The sequence below is a fragment of the Bubalus bubalis genome, chromosome 8, assembly GCF_019923935.1.
Source record: "Bubalus bubalis isolate 160015118507 breed Murrah chromosome 8, NDDB_SH_1, whole genome shotgun sequence".
NCBI lineage: Eukaryota > Metazoa > Chordata > Mammalia > Artiodactyla > Bovidae > Bubalus > Bubalus bubalis.
Genome location: NC_059164.1, coordinates 112757319 through 112773808, shown reverse-complemented (window position 1 = coordinate 112773808; position 16490 = coordinate 112757319). Strand labels below are relative to the sequence as shown.

Genomic DNA, 16490 nt, shown 5'->3' with positions numbered 1-16490 from the left:
TGCTTTTGAACTGTGGTGTTGGAGAAGACTCTTGAGAGTTCCTTGAACTGCAAGGAGATCCAACCAGTCCATTCCAAAGGAGATCAGCCATGGCATTTCTTTGGAAGGAATGATGCTAAAGCTGAAACTCCAGTACTTTGGCCACCTCATGCGAAGAGTTGACTCATTGGAAAAGACTCTGATGCTGGGAGGGATTGGGGGCAGGAGGAGAAGGGGACGACAGAGGATGAGATGGCTGGATGGCATCACTGACTCGATAGACGTGAGTCTGGGTGAACTCCGGGAGTTGGTGATGGACAGGGAGGCCTAGCGTGCTGGGATTCATGGGGTCACAAAGAGTCAGACATGACTGAGCGACTGAACTGAACTGAAGGCAGCTGGATGCCATGATATTAGTTTTAAAAAATTTTTTATTTTATTTTTTAGTTTTAAGCCGGCTAAATTATAATTATATATGTTTAAGGTACATACATAATTATATGAGTATAATTTGTCATTTATACCCCCAATAAAGCCAGCTTAAAGCTAAAAAATAAAATTAAAATTTTAAAAACTAATATGGCATTCAGCTGCCTTCAGTACAGTTCAGTCGCTCAGTCATGTCTGATTCTTTGTGACCCCATGAATCCCAGCACGCTAGGCCTCCCTGTCCATCACCAACTCCCGGAGTTTACTGAGACTCACGTCCATCGAGTCAGTGATGCCATCCAGCCATCTCATCCTCTGTTGTCCCCTTCTCCTCCTGCCCCCATCCCTTCAAGCATCAGAGTCTTTTCCAATTTAAAGTACATACATGGTGAAGGAAATGGCAGCCCGCTCCAGTGTTCTTGCCTGGAGAATCCTAGGGACAGGGGAGCCTGGTGGGCTGCCGTCTATGGGGTCGCACAGGGTCGGACACGACTGAACCGACTTAGCAGCAGCAAGGTACATACAACTTGATGATCTGATACATAGTTTGTGAAATAGTCACCACAATCAAGCCAATGAACATATCTATCACCTCACATAGTTACCATTTTTCTTTCTTTCTGTTTTTTGTGGTGAGAGGATTGACACTATGTCCAGTGGTTTGCTATTCTGGATATCCTGCTATAAATTTTGTGTATACTACCTTGTTGGCAAGCACACATTTCTGTTGCTTTGCACCTTGGGGTAGAATGGGGAAGGTTGACTATGTGTAATATTCAGGTTTCTGAGGTACTACAGAGCATTTTCCAAAGTGGTTGTACTAATACCCATTTTCACTAAGCATAGGAGAGTTCTGTTTGCTTCACATCCTTGGAAGTTTCACAGAGTTTTCTTCATTAGATTTTTATGCAATTTAAAAGTTTATTCTCAGACTTTTTATTTTCTGTATTTTTATTGTTGTTGTTGTTTTAAAAATCACAAGTCAGACCTAATTGACAGTTGTTTGTATGGTAGACAATTTTTATGATTTTTATTTACTTTTGCATCCATCAGTTTACTAAATTCTCCTATTGTTCATAATAGTTTATCAGCTAACTTTGCTAATTTTTCCCAGACTTACAAACAAAGTGTCTACAAATAATGATAATTTCACATCCACCTTTACATTTTATACATGCAGTTTTTTGTCTAGAAGAAATATTGTCTACAGTATATATTTCCTTTAGAAAAAAAAATTAAAATAGTGTTAATAGTGAACATTTGAATCTTCCATACATCCTTAAACCTCCAAAATATTTATTGAAATCTTTTTATTAATAGAATACACCCCCTGAGAAATATTTTGGTTTCAGCTCTTTAAAGCAGTTCCAGAGAATAAATATGGGAATGTGGAATTCAAGTAACTGAAAAAGTTCTTCAAGGTCCAAGCATCAAATAAAAGAAAGATCCTCTGAGAAAACAAAGAGGAAAAAGTTGAAAGTGACTAATACTTGGCCAGTATCACCTAAAGGGGGAGAAGAGGAGGAAAAGCAAAAAAAAAAAGAGGAAAATTGTGATGCCCACAGCCTAGGAACACAGACCCACTGAGAGAGTGAGATTCAATCCCCAAGTAATGCTTCCCTCCTCACTCCTCCCTACAACACAGGACACAGGATGAAAACAGTGAATAAAGAGGAGTGAACAGCAAGATGCAAGTTCTGTTTAAGAAGGGGTTTTAGGGAAACCCACAGACAACTGGGGAGACAAACAAGGGCACCAGAGGAGAATGAAGCTCCAGCAAACGTTAAACACAGCCCAGCTCCCAGCCAGGTCAACATAAACTCTCACACCACAGGCCTATTCACCTTAATTCCTCATATCTGATATTATCATGTCCAACTTTCCACAACATTACAGGATGTGCTAAAGGCAGGAGAAAACACAGAAAGCAAACCTTAGACCCAGACTCTGATGTGACACAGATCTTGGAATGTTCAGGCACAGAATGTGTGTGGATATACACAAGTATAGAGAGACACTTATTGTAAAGAATTGGCCAGTGAGGCCCATGGGATGATGGAGGTGATGAATCTCAAGATCTAGGGTCAGCAAACTGGCGACCCTGGAGCCAATGGAGTGGCTGAAGGAGGAGCTGGGGGAGGAAGAGAGTCAGGGAGTATGTCATGATGGAGAAGACAGAGGATGTCTGCAGGAAGGGGAATTCTCAAAAAGGGAGGAAATCAGTAAAAAATCACTCTGCTGGCAGCACGTTTTCGGAAAGATCTGCTGCTTTGGTTTAAGCCTTTGAGCCAGTTGTCCTAACGCAGGATAAGAGTAATAACAACACTCGTGTTCCTGTTTCCCCTGTTGATGTTACCAGTGAAGTCACTCAGTCGTGTCCCACTCTCTGTGACCCCATGGACTGCAGCCTGCCAGGCTCCTCTGTCCATGGGGTTTTCCAGGTGAGAATACTGGAGGGGGATGCCACCAGGGCTGCAGACAAGTGCAGCCTGCAGAGCTTTCTGAATAGGGGGCCTTGCTGGGGGGCTCCGCCCACTTCCTCTTCCTTCTTCTCAGGGCTGAAGGCTGCACTCTCAAGCACAGTTCTTGAGCTGAGCGTCCGGATCACGTATTACTGAAAAAATATCCCCCATGTCCTCTATGTGTGTGTACGTCTGGGGCACTGTCACTGATCTCCTCCATTCGGCCTGCAGTGTGTTAGCTCTTAAAGGAGAAACAGAGAGTTCAGGAGAGCACACGGCCCCAGGAGAAGCAAGACACAGGCATTCCTCCTGTCCCACGGACAGCAGGGCGGTAAGTCCAAGGCCGTGGTGACAGTGCCTGTGTGTGTGAGTCTGTGTGTGTGTATTGTGCTTGAGAGTGTGGTGTGGGGGTGCTGTGCATAGTGTGTTTGTGTGTATATGTGTGTGTGTTATGTTGGTGTGTATCTGTGTCTTGAGTGTGTCTATTTGTGATAGATGAATATATGTGTGTTTTCCATGTGTGTTATGTTTGTATGTATGTTGATATGTGTGTTTGTATGTTTGTGAGCATATGCGTGAATGGTGTGTGTTGTGTTTCTATCTATTGGTTGTTGTGAATATATGTGTGTGAGTGGTCTCTGTGTCTTATGTTTGTGTTTGTGTGCTGTGTACGTATGTTCATATGTTTGTGAGTAAATGCGTGTTCACGTGTGTCGTACGTGTGTGCTATGTTTGTACTTTTGTACGTGTATGTGTGTAAGTAGTGTATGTGTTGTGTTTGTGTGTATCTTTTGTTTGTATGTTTGTGAGTGTGTGTTTGTGAGAGTGTCTGTGTGTGTGTGCCTGTTTCAGGAGCAATGGGAGGAGCCAGGGGAATCAGGAGGACCTTGCTGCCTTTGGGTTCTGCCTGGCGCTCCCCGCTTATCCTTGGGTAGGACGCTCTGTGAGTCTCACTTTTCTCCTGAGAAACCTCACAAAGTGACAGATCTGCTCCATGTTGGAGACAAACAATGGCACGTGGTGCACGTGTGGTGATGCCCCGTCAGGCAGGGTCTGGGGTGAGGCAGCCGGGGGCTGGGCAGACAGCTCTCTGGGCTTGAGAGTGGATGACAAGAGTTCCTGATGGGTGACAATACCCTCCTTGGCAAAGAGGACTGGGAATTGCTCTAGAAAACATAGTAAAATGTCCTCGAATCTTCCAGTGGGACAAGATCTCAGGAATGTGTAGTTTGGACTCAGCATCCACATCTCTGGGGACATGGAGGGCCCGGCAGCGTGATCACCCAAGTTGGTGCCCTGGAGCTGAGCGCTGAGGACCCGGGGCTCCCGGCAGGACTGGACTCCATGTGGAGAGGGAGCCTGTGCATGTCTGCTGCCTTCCTCACCACCCAGCTCTCGGCCTCTGTGGCCCTCACTGCCAGGCTCCTCCCACAGATCGTTCTGGCCCCATGAGCCCCTCACCAGCCTCTCCAGCAACGTCCTGTTCACATCCACCCAGCACCCTGGCCACTGCTCCCAGGACAGTGTCTTTCAGGACGCATCTCTGGTCATTTCTCCCCATCACAGAATCTCCCCCACTCCCCAAGTGGAGACCACGTTCAGGGGAAGGAAAGGGGAAACAGTGTCCCTAAAGGAGGTAGTGGGTATCTCAGACACCCTCTTATGCAGTCCCATGCCAACAAACCGATGCAAACAGCTTCCATGGGCAAGAGAATGACAAAAGTCAGGAGCCCCTGAAAGCTTGAAGGAAACATCAGTAAGACACATTATGGTTTTTTTCTAGATTGAGGAAGAAGAATTCGAAATCCTTCTCTCAGATGAACCTGAAGAAGGCGCATCTCAGGATCCTTCTCCAGACGGGTCAGGAGGTAAAACAACTTTCTAGCAGACATGAACTTGAGAGAGGCGGGGCTGGGGCCTGAGGGGCAGGTGGTGTGCTGGGAGGGGCAGCGGGAGTCCCCCCTGTCAGAGATTCGCCCACTGGGGTGGCCATCACTGGGCGTTTGGGTTGGGCCTCCCTTCACCCCAGCCAGACAGAAGGGAAGGGCCCCTGATGGTGCCGTGGGTCAAAGGGGGCAACAGACCACAGCCACTGCCCTTTCACTGAGTGTCAGGAAGGATGTGTTCGTGGGTGTGACAGACGGCTCGGCCCAGGCCCCTGGTGGGTGTCGTGCTGGCTCTGCTGTGAGACTCTCAGGACTACGGGGGCTGCAAAGCACTAGTGAACACATAGGATGCAATCAAGGGCCCACAGGTCTGGGCTCTGTCTTCCCAAGGGGCTCCCTCCCCCCAAAAGCTGTTTCATCAGGGTCAGGGGCTTCACTTTCATGGGCTCAACTTTCCATCTAACCTGGAGAGACAGAACTTAGGAATTTAGGAATGCTGGAAATCCATCACTTTCCTGGATAAAGGAATTGATTGGCAGTTTATTATGCAGTTCCATGCACCTATGTTTTTATTAGACGAACTTCAGTGGCCTGAGCCATTGGGAGAAACCCATAATATTAAGCTGCATAGGAAAGTGACAATCCCAGTGTTCACACCCGATTTACCCTTTTTGTGGCAATTGGGGTTAATATTACTTTAAAATTCCCTTCTGCGCTCAATGTATTTCGCTTTTAAGTCCAAAGGTGTGACATGAGTGTCTCAGACTTGCCCAGATGGGAGACCACTGTCTTCCTCTAGTTTTGCATTTGAGTACAGATGGACATTGCCCTTCCCTGCTTCTGTGGAACTCCCAGTCATTCACTCAGGTCACCTGCAGAAGCTGGAGGGAGGCAATATCTTACAGTTGGAGTTGGTGGGTGGGTCAGCCCACTAAGGCAGAAAGGCAGGAGAAACACACCCCTACTGGGGAGAGCTGGAAGAAGACGGTCCCAGTCCTGGCCTCAAGGGGCTGAGGGCTCTGCACTGAGACACAGCAGTGTCTTCCCTGGGAACAGGCTGGAAATCAGCTAGGGTTTGGTGCTTCTCTATGTGCTGTGGGTCCTGGTACCTGCAAGGCCAGAAGAAGGGAAATCCCTTCGTGCCCTCCAGCCACGGTTATTTCTAAAATCTGGACGTGGGGTCCTCAGTATTAGATGGGCATGAGACATCTACTCACAGCTGATGGTTCTGATATTCTCCTGGGTGAGGGTGTCCAGCCCAAAATTCAAGGGTGCAGCTTAGGACTGTGACCCCAGTGTGAGCTGTGCTGTGGAGCTGGGGGTCTGGCTGAAAGGACCCCACCCTCACAACACTCCTTGATGGGAAAAGTGAAGGTGATGTGGCGTGTTCCATCATGGCAGGGAGAGGACAGACACAGAGGCTGTGTGCTTCCAACTTCACTCTCTTCCTGGAAAGGGTCTCCAGCCAGAGGTCCTCAAGGAAGCTCAGGCTCCCAGTTCATGAGGGGATGATCCCACCTGGTGGGAATAGGTGGCTCGAGAAGGAGTTTCAAAACAGAAGCATAAAACGTGGCATTCTACCATATGATCCCACAATTCCACTTCTGGGGAATATACCCCATAGAGTTGAAACAGATATTGAATATATGTACACTGAGGTGCATAGCTGCATTATTCACAATAGCAAAAAGTGGAAACAACCCCTGAACTCCATATATATCTGAATATGGATTCATATGTACACCTCCACCTACAGTGGAATATTATTCAGCCCCAAAAAGGAAGGCAATTCTGACACTTGCTCCAACATGAATGAACCTTGCACACATTATGCAAAGTGAATAAGCCAGACACAGTAGGGCAAAAATTGCCTGATTACAGCAATGTGAGGTCCTTAGAACAGTCAAACACATGAGACAGAAAGAGCAGTGGACGTCAGGTGGTGGGGAGGAAGGATGGGGAGTGAGTGTTTAATGGGGACAGGGTGTCATTCGGGAAGACAGAAAGTTCTTGAGATGCTCAAGTGATGACTGCCCAGCAATGTGAATGTATGGAAGGCTACACCTAAACGTGGTTCAAACAGTACATTTTATATTATGTATTTTCTACCTTATTTTCACCCAAAAAATTCAGAAAAGAGAAAAGGAAGGAAAGCATGTGAACCTAGGGCACATCTCGGATGCAGACGCTGGTCTTCCTTTGTCCAGCCCCTACTAGGACCATCTGCCCCCGGGGAGGCTGAAGCAGGGAACGCACTCTAACCGCGGTCCCCCACCTTCTCTCGATGCTTCCAGGGCAGTGGGGTGATGAAGGGACCCCACAGACGCTGAGGCTCATCCTGGTGGGAAAATCCGGGAGCGGGAAAAGCGCCACGGGAAACAGCATCCTCGGGAGGAGAGTGTTCGAGTCCAAGCTCAGCGCTCGCCCGGTGACCCAGGCCTTCCAGCAGGGGCGCCGCGCGTGGGAGGGGAGGGAGCTGCAGGTCATCGACACCCCCGACATCCTGTCCCCCTGGGCTGCGGGGCGGGCGACCGCTCAGGGCGTCGGCGAGGCAGGCGCCGGCTCTCCGCCGGAGCCGTACGCGGTGCTCCTGGTGACACAGCTCGGCCGCTTCACCGAGGAGGACCAGCAGGTGGCCAGGCGCCTCGAGGAGGTGTTCGGGAAGGGCATCCTGGCCCGCACCGTCCTGGTGTTCACGCGGAAAGAAGACCTGGACGGCGGCTCGCTGGAGACGTACCTGGAGAAGACCGACAACCAGGCGCTGGCCAAGCTGCATAAGGACTGCTCAAGCCGACACTGCGGCTTCAACAACAAGGGGGACGGAGCCGAGCAGGAGGCCCAGCTGAGGGAGCTCATGCAGCACTTCAAAGGGGTCCCCGCCTTCAGCCCCCCGGCCGCCCCTCAGCCCCGCGCTGCGCCCCGTGAGAGCTGGGGCCTCTGGTGGCTGGGCGCCAAGGAGGGGCACAGGGACCAGGCCTGGCTGTGGGGCCTGCACCGCATCCTGAAGGAGCCCGAGCAAGCTGGACGCCAGCTCCCGCTCAGCGCACCCATCTGAGGCGCAGGCCTCCATGGCTTCTTGCCTGCCTCCCTTGGCCCGGAGTCCGGCTCCCAGGCCCCTCACTTGCCCGCTCCATCCCAGGGGTCCCTGGCCCCTCCTGTCTCCAGGGCAGCCTCTGGTCAGGCGAGAGGAGGTGAGTGGGCTCCTGAGTTCTCAGGTCCTTCATCATACCTTCCAGAACACAGGGGCCCTCCTGCTCTGCACCCCCAGCCATTCCTCATGTGTCTCTGGCATTCGCTCTCTGCAACAGAACTCTCAGATAAGCCAAGCCTCCTGAGGCAGGCCTGTGCTCCCTTCTGCCATGGAACCCTGGCAGCATTCGGGCCACTGGAGTCTTGGCTTAAAACTCGATGCAGCAGATCAGTGTGGAACGTGGACTGGGCAACTCTGCATCTCTTGGGCTGTCTTTGCCTGTTAAGAGGGCAGGCACGATGGCTTTTAAAGGCCTGTGCCAGTGGGGCAGGACAGGCTCTGGGCTGGGGAGGAGAAGGCAACTAGAAACGGGGGAGGGCCACAAGGAGCTGCTCTTGATTCGCTCTTGAAAGAGGCCACCACCTGCAGCAAAGGGACCCCATGGGAAGGAGCAAAGCAGGGCAGGGGTATCCAGGGGCGAGATCTGCTCAGGGAATGGGGCCTAGACCTGGCTGCAGGACATGCGTCCCCCTGGAGGTCCAAGTGGACTTGGGCAGCGGAGGAGCTCTTCCCAGGGAGGCTTGGACAAGGGAGGTCATATACCTGATACCGCCCCTCTGATGCCCACCCTCCCACATGGAGAGCAGAGGAGACTTCCAGCCCAGCCTCTGCCTGACCAGCAACCCCTTCCCTTCTCCATTGAGAGAGGGGAGAAAGCAAGGTTCATCTGGGCTTGTAGGCGGGTTCCCCAGCCAGGTGTTTGGGGGTGTAGAATGGAGGGAGGAAGGAAGAAAGGGAAGCTGCAAAGAAAGAAGCAGGAGACCATGTGAATGTCCTCAGGAGCAGCCTATGGGCCTCGGAGAGTCCTGCAACTCGGGGTGTCCATCTCGTCCTCACCCAGAGGACCCATGTGAAAGCTGGAGCAGGTCTTTAGCTAAAAGGGTCTAGAGTCAGAACAGAGACACATCAGAGTATGCTTAAGATAGCCTTTGTGCCAGACCATTTACTAAGTAGGTGATCATCTCCTGCTGAACTGAAACAGGAGTTATCATATGGTAAATTTTCATATTCCCTATGATTTCTGTGAGAATTTTTGCATCTCTTCTTGTCTTCCATCTTCTCAACTCCTATATGAATAAAATATTGACTTGATTCCTGTGGCTTTGATTGTAATGTGAACTCTCCCCCTCCACTTCCGATTTCCTCCTCAGTCACCATTTTTGTATTTCTTTTGTTATTTTCAGGCATTTCTTCTTCTGTGTGAAAATTAAAATTACTTGTTGAATTTTCTAAAAAGTACATTGTTGTTATTCCAGTTGGAGTTGTCTTATGTTTATGTATTGAATTTGGGAGAATTGGAAGGAAGATAAGTTAGAGAAGGACAAGTACTGTGTAATATGTGGAATCTAAAAAGTCAAACCTGTTTAAAAAAGGAAGAGAATGGTGGTTACCAAGACGTGGGGGCACAGGGGATAAGATTGATGGTGTTCCAGGCACAAACTTGTCACAAGCACTAAAAAGCCATAGAGGTCTATAGTACAGTAGATTGAATGTAGACAATAATATTGTAGTATAAGTATGTGATGTGCTAAAGATTGTTAAAATGAAAACCAACTATGATACACCAGTCTACCATAGTAAGACTCAGCACACCTTAAATTTACACAATGAGAAAAGAAAAAAATTTAAAGTCACATTAAAAATCTGAAACATTAAAAAAAACAAACTGGGAGAATCTGTTAATTCTTCAAGGATAAGTGAAATAAAGTCATTTTGTTTCTAAGTGAATAGACCCATTACTTCATAGCCACTAAACTAACAGCTAAAGTCATTTGCATTTCCTTTAAGATAAGAAGATAAATATCTTTAACTTAGGTACTTTTGTTTTAACCCTGTTGGCTTAATTGATCTCATCCTAGAAAATACAAGTATTGACCAAATGACAGGCACCGTCACTCACAAAACATCAAGTCACTAAATGGCAAATGGCAAGTCACTCAAAACACGTCATTCATTAAAAATTCTAAAGGAATTGCTTAAAATTTTTCAGAATATGGAGTTTTCTCTCCTTTATTACTAAAAATCAAGGAAAATCCCTCCCATGACATTTCAGAAGGAAGGGGAGCTGTTGCTTCACACCATCACTCCCTGAGCATCAGAGAACAGGGAAAGCATGGAAATCCCATGGTCTGTGTACCAGAAAGAAAGAGGTGTTGAGGATGAGGTCATGGGTAGGGGGAGGAGAGGGGGTAGTCTTGGCCAAAGCTGTGAAAATAGTGACCTTTGGAATTCATTATTCTCAAAAAACCCCTTACACAGGAGCAAAGCACGAAAGAGAGAGATCTGGAGAGTCCGAAGTGACCAGTGAGTCCACAGGCTGCTTCCTCCTTGGTGGTCAAAGCAGTGGCTAAAAATCTCAGGGAAGCTTTCCAGCTTTGAATTATCCTGTAATAACTTTCATACACTCTGTAGAAAATTCAAAATAATGAGAGTTTTTAAACAATTGTTGGAAGACCCTGAGAGGTGACCAAGTACAGGGAGAGGCTATAGGGAACTTGACACAAAGCCATCGACCAGTAATTTAAGTGCCTGCTGGAGCAAACCCAGGATCCTTCAGAAGAGCGTAATAATATCCCAAGTCTCTACAACATGCTATGGACAATATCCTGTAAACTATTAAAAGTTATTATTTTCTAACACGAAGGTAGAAAGTTATAAAACTTCCCCCTACACATGCTGATCTGCATCTCATTATGTTTTGTGTGTTCTTTTTTCACTATCACTCAGTTTATGATATTTTGCATATTCTTTGTGATATCTTTTATTACTCGTGGATTATTAAGGAGAACATATTTAATTTCCAAATATTTGAGTATTTTCTAGAAATTGCAGTATCCAGTGGTAGACACTAGCCACATGTGGTTATTGGGCCTTTGAAATATAGCTATACCTGGGAAACTGAACTTTTATTTCATGATAATTTGTTTTAATTTAAATTTAAACACTGAAGCACTGTAAAATATTTTACTATTCAACACAGTTCTGTTGTTTGGGTAGAAATACACTTCACTCTAACTGTTGTATCACATATTATTGTTGTATTGCAATGTAAACCTTGGGCACGTTTACCATTTCTAGTGTCCGAACATAATAAGCACATCATCCCCGATTTAGTCGATGTCTGAAGACTGTTTCCCTTTGAACAATCTTCCTAATGAGTGTTGTGGTACTTTTATGAACACTTTGTGTAGACAACATGGGTTACAGTGTTACAGAGCTACATTTAGTTGGTTATTAAATTTAAATCTTGATGATTATTTACTTATAATAGATTCAGATTAAGTTTTAGTTAAAAGTAAGCATGGAGAAAATTTAAGCTCCAAAATTAAGGCATGATATTGGTGCAGAATGAATGGAGATGACAAAGCAGGTACTAAAACTGGAACAGGAGAGAGAAAAAGCCTGGAAGATGTTTTACAACATTTATGATGAATGGTAATTGCAGTGTGCTGCAGTGCAGTGAATCCAAGAAAAAAGAAACCAAAAAAAGGTGTTAGAGATCTTTTCAGTAAATACATACAGGGTTTGATAAAAGCTTTCCTCTTAGCCATCAAAAACAGACTTGACAAAACTAGTAACGGAAGCCAGAATTGAATGGCCAACAAAAAACACTCTGGATGGCTTTTAATAGACTCAGCACTTGGAACTTGGGCCAGATATAAAACAGCTTGGATTATTGGGTGAAAAAAAAACATTTTCAACTGGAGAGATGATAAAAAATATTATTTGGTTATGGAAAGTTTTCTTGCAAATGTTTAAAGAAAAAACTAAAAATGCTAGCGTATACAAAACGTGAAGGATCTTCTACCAAATAATTGCCCAGAGAAGAAAAGACTTTTAAAATAATATCAAAGATTAATGGACTTAAAGTTTTAAAAATTGCAAGTCTTTTCCTTTAGAGCTACATGAGAAGTGTGACTTTAGACACAATTGACATAACACTTTGAGTATGTCTTTATTTTTTTCTCTATGCGGTATTTGACTTGCTCAGTTCTTGCCTGATTGCGTCAATGAGCTCTTCATTTACTTGTGCTTAGTTGCCCAGCATTTCGCATGATGCTCTCTGCATATAAGTTAAATAAGCAAGATGACAATATACCACCTTGACGTACTCCTTTCCCAATTTGGAACCAGTCTGTTGTTCCATGTCCAGTTCTAACTGGTGCTTCAAGGTTGCTGGGAGAAATATCAATAACCTCAGATATGCAGATGACACCACCCTTATAGCAGAAAGTGAAGAGGAACTAAATAGCCTCTTGATGAAAGTGAAAGAGGAGAGTGAAAAAACTGGTTTAAAATTCAACGTTCAAAAAATGAAGATCATGGCATCCAGTCCCATCACTTCATGGCAAATAGATGTTGAAACAATGAGAACAGTGACAGATTTTATTTTTTGGGCTCCAAAATCACTGAAGATGGTGACTGCAGCCATGAAAGCTATAAGCAACCCAGTTCAATTCAGTTCAGTTCAGTCACTCAGTCATGTCCGACTCTTTGTGACCCCATGAATTGCAGCACGCCGGGCCTCCCTGTCCATCACCAACTCCCGGAGTTCACTCAAACTCACGTCCATCGAGTTGGTGATGCCATCCAGACAGCATATTAAATAGCAGAGACATTACTTTGCTGACAAAGGTTTGTCTAGTCAAAGCTATGGTTTTTCCAGTAGTCATGAATGGGTGTGAGAGCTGGACTATAAAGAAATCTGAGTGCCGAAGAATTGATGCTTTTGAACTGGGGTGTTGGAGAAGACTCTTGAGAGTGACTTTGACTGCAAGGAGATTCAACCAGTTCATCTTAAAGGAGATCAGTCCTGAATATTCGTCGGAAGGACTGATGCTGAAGCAGACACTCCAATACTTTGGCCACCTGATGGGAAGAACTGACTCATTGGAAAAGACCCTGATGCTGGGAAAGATTGAAGGCAGGAGGAGAAGGGCATGCATCACTGACTCAATGGACATGATTTTGAGCAAGTTCTGGGTGTTGGTGATGGACAGGGATGCCTGTTGTGCTGCAGTCCATGCAGTTGCCAAGAATCGGACACGACTGAGTGACTGAACAGAACTGGACTGGGCTCTCTTCCATTTCCAGGAGAAGGAGGACTTCTAACTGTGGTTTCTGGTCCCTGTTTCATCTCCACTTCATCTTTACTAGGAAGTCCTTGGATATGGGTAACAATATGGTGTTTTGCTTTATTAGATTCAATTCTTTGTGTGTATACTTTTCCTTCAGAATCCTGGAGGGGAGAAGCGTCTTTGGCACCCTTGATCTAGCTGGTAATACTTGGCACAGAGGAAATGCCTTGAAAAAATTTGAAGCCACTGTCCCTTTCTTTGTCAGACACAGGGTATTTGCTCCAGTGCTGCTGCTGCTGCTAAGTCACTTCATTGTGACCGACTCTGTGCGACCTCATAGACGTGCAATCACTCTCAAATCACTGTCGAGAACCAGCCACATTGGCAATGCCAGGGAACTGTTAGGAGTGCAAATTCTCAGGTCTACTCATTCAGTAACTTTGTATGTTAACAAGTCTTCCAGGTGACTCTGATGCATGCTCAGTTTAGTTCAGTTCAGTGGCTCAGTCGTGTCTGACTCTCTGTGATGCCATGAACCACAGCACGCCAGGCCTCCCTGTCCATCACCAACTCCTGGAGTCCATCCAAACCCATGTCCATTGAGTCAGTGGTGCCATCCAACCATCTCATCCTCTGTCATCCCTTTCTCCTCCTGCCCTCAATCTTTCTCAGCATTAGGGTCTTTTCAAATGAGTCAGCTCTCTGCATCAGGTGGCCAAAGTGTTGGAGCTTCAGCTTCAACATCAATCCTTCCAATGAACACCCAGGACTGATCTCCTTTAGGAAGGACTGGTTGGATATCCTTGCAGTCCAAGGGACTCTCAAGAGTCTTCTCCAACACCACAGTTCAAAAGCATCAATTCTTCGGGACTCAGGTTTCTTTATAGTCCAACTCTTGCATCTATATATGACCACTGGAAAAACCATAGCCTTGACTAGACGGACCTTTGTTGGCAAAGTAATGTCTCTGCTTTTTAATATGTTGTCTAGGTTGGTCATGACTTCCCTTCCAAGGAGTAAGCGTCTTTTAATTTCATTGTTGCAATCACCATCTGCAGTGATTTTGGAGCCCAGAAAAATAATGTCAGCCATAGTTTCCACTGTTTCCCCATCTATTTGCCATGAAGTGGTGGGACCGGATGCCATGATCTTCGTTTTCCAAATGTTGAGCTTTAAGCTAACCTTTTCACTCTCCTCTTTCACTTTCATCAAGAGGCTCTTTAGTTCTTCTTCACTTTCTGCCATAAGGGTGGTATCATCTGCATATCCGAGGTTATTGATATTTCTCCCTGCAATCTTGATTCCAGCTTGTGCTTCCTCCAGCCCAGCGTTTTTCATGATGCTCTCTGCATATAAGTTAAATAAGCAGGGTGACAATATACAGCCTTGACATACTCCTTTTCCTATTTGGAACCAGTCTGTTGTTCTATGTCCAGTTCTAACTGTTGCTTCTTGACCTGCATACAGGTTTCTCAAGAGGCAGGTCAGGTGGTCTGGTATTCCCATCTCTTTCAGAATTTTCCACAGTTTATTGTGATCCACACAGTCAAAGGCTTTGGCATAGTCAATAAAGCAGGAATAGGTGTTTTTCTGGGACTCCCTTGCTGTTTCAATGATGCATGCTAATGCTTCACAAAATATGGAAAAATCTGAATAATCAGTTTCCACTATTTTAAAAAATATTAATAGATTTTTTCAAAAGATGACAGCCTTGTCAACCAATGGGTTGTCCATATCCTATCACTTCTCCAAGGTTTAGTCACTATACAATAACATTTTACACAATAGAAGTCCAGCTAATTAGAGTTGAGAACAGTCTCTCGTCTTCTAGGGGAAAGGAAGCAGGAAGGGAGAGGAATAAAGCAAACAGATGTGGTCCTAAGCTTTTCTCTCCAGGTTCAGGAAACAAGAGGTATACTGGATAGTGAAGTTCTGGTCACTTCTTGCATTGTGGTCTGGGGAGTGCCCTCTGGAAAAAACTTTCAAACATGGATGTCACTTTATGTGGTTCTTGTTTCAAGGATGGAAATACTTTCCATTTCTATCTGCTTTGGTGGCTCCCCAGTGCTTTCTAGTATTTGTTCTTTGTAGTTTATTCCAAAGTTTATCTGTAGGATATTTAGTATGTTACAAGACTGTTTTTTTTTTGGAACCAGACTTTGGCACTGAGGTTCTCTTTTCTTGACCTTTCCTTGGTTCATGTGTAGAATGAGGAAGAGTTTAGGACTGTAGGAAAGTTTGGTTGGGAATCATCAAAAGAATTAGCCATACCATTGAGAATGAGGTCTCTCTAGGGCGAGATGTGTACGGCAAATTCACCCCAGCTCATATGGCAGTTGCTTCTAGTCATCAGCTCACTAGCATTTGTTCCCGCCTCATTACTAACAAAACTATAATTTTTCTTGTCACAGCAATGTACCCACGTGAAATGCTGAGGTGTACTGTGTTTCTCATAGCTGGGGTATGCATATGACCAAGAGGTGGTAGAAGAAGCCCTGTGGGTTGGCTTTGCTGTTGCAATAGAAGTGCCATCCTATCTTCCTTCTTGTGTCTGTGTTCTTTCTGCCTGCAGTTCCGACATGAGGCTGAAGCTGAAGCAGCCATCTTGGCACTCTGAGGACAAAAGATACCAGAATGGGTGGACGAAAAATATCAAGTTCTTTGGATAGTTACATCAGCCCTGGAGTACCAGCTGTAAACTCCTTGTATCAAAATTGAACCCTTTGTTAAGCTACTTTGGTGAAGTTGTATTTCCTGCAACCACATGAAATATCACCCTCTAGCTGATATTCCAGGGCTGAATGAGAGCCATGGCCTGATCAGCCACACAGAACGTAGACTATCTGGAGCTGTGGTCAAGTCAGTTGAGGAGCCCCTGAAAGGGCACTGCCTGAAGTGGGAAATCAACTCACTTGGTGCCTTTACACCAGCCTGTGGACTTTTTTGTTGGGGACTAGCAGACCTTCAGAGGCTTGACAGACATGAGACATCATCCAGCAAGTAGGGGAAACAGAGGCTGAGGCTGGAGACCCCATATGTACGTGCATGTGTGTGTGTTCAGTTGTGTCCGACTCTTTGTGACTCTATGGACTGTAGCCCTCTGTCCATGGAATTTTCCAGGTAAGAATACTGAAGTGGGTTTCCATTTCCTTCTCCAGGGGATCTTCCCAAACCAGGGATTGAATCTGTATCTCCTGCATTGACAGGCAGATTCTTTACTACTGGCACCACCTGGGGAGCCTGGAGAGCTCCATCTTTCTCCACAAACTAGTGTCACGTAAGGCATTGAAAGTCCACTGGAGGAAATAAATTCAATGGTTGCAGAAACTGTCTGGGTCACCTACATGGAGAGTGAACACTATCTAAAGGGGCCATTTCTTTTTTTTTTCCCCCTAAGTCTTAACTG

At 45.9% G+C, this 16490-nt stretch overlaps 1 protein-coding gene across 1 annotated transcript; it reads left to right on the top strand.

Annotated features, from left to right (window-relative positions):
- Positions 1-2937: 2937 nt before the first annotated feature.
- GIMAP6 (GTPase, IMAP family member 6) lies at positions 2938-9242 on the top strand. Its single transcript, XM_025291782.3, has 3 exons — positions 2938-3201; positions 4654-4738; positions 7051-9242. Exons 1-3 carry the CDS (start codon positions 3040-3042, stop codon positions 7809-7811), a joined length of 1008 nt encoding a protein of 335 aa, XP_025147567.3. The 5' UTR covers positions 2938-3039; the 3' UTR covers positions 7812-9242.
- The last annotated feature ends 7248 nt before the right edge of the window (positions 9243-16490 follow it).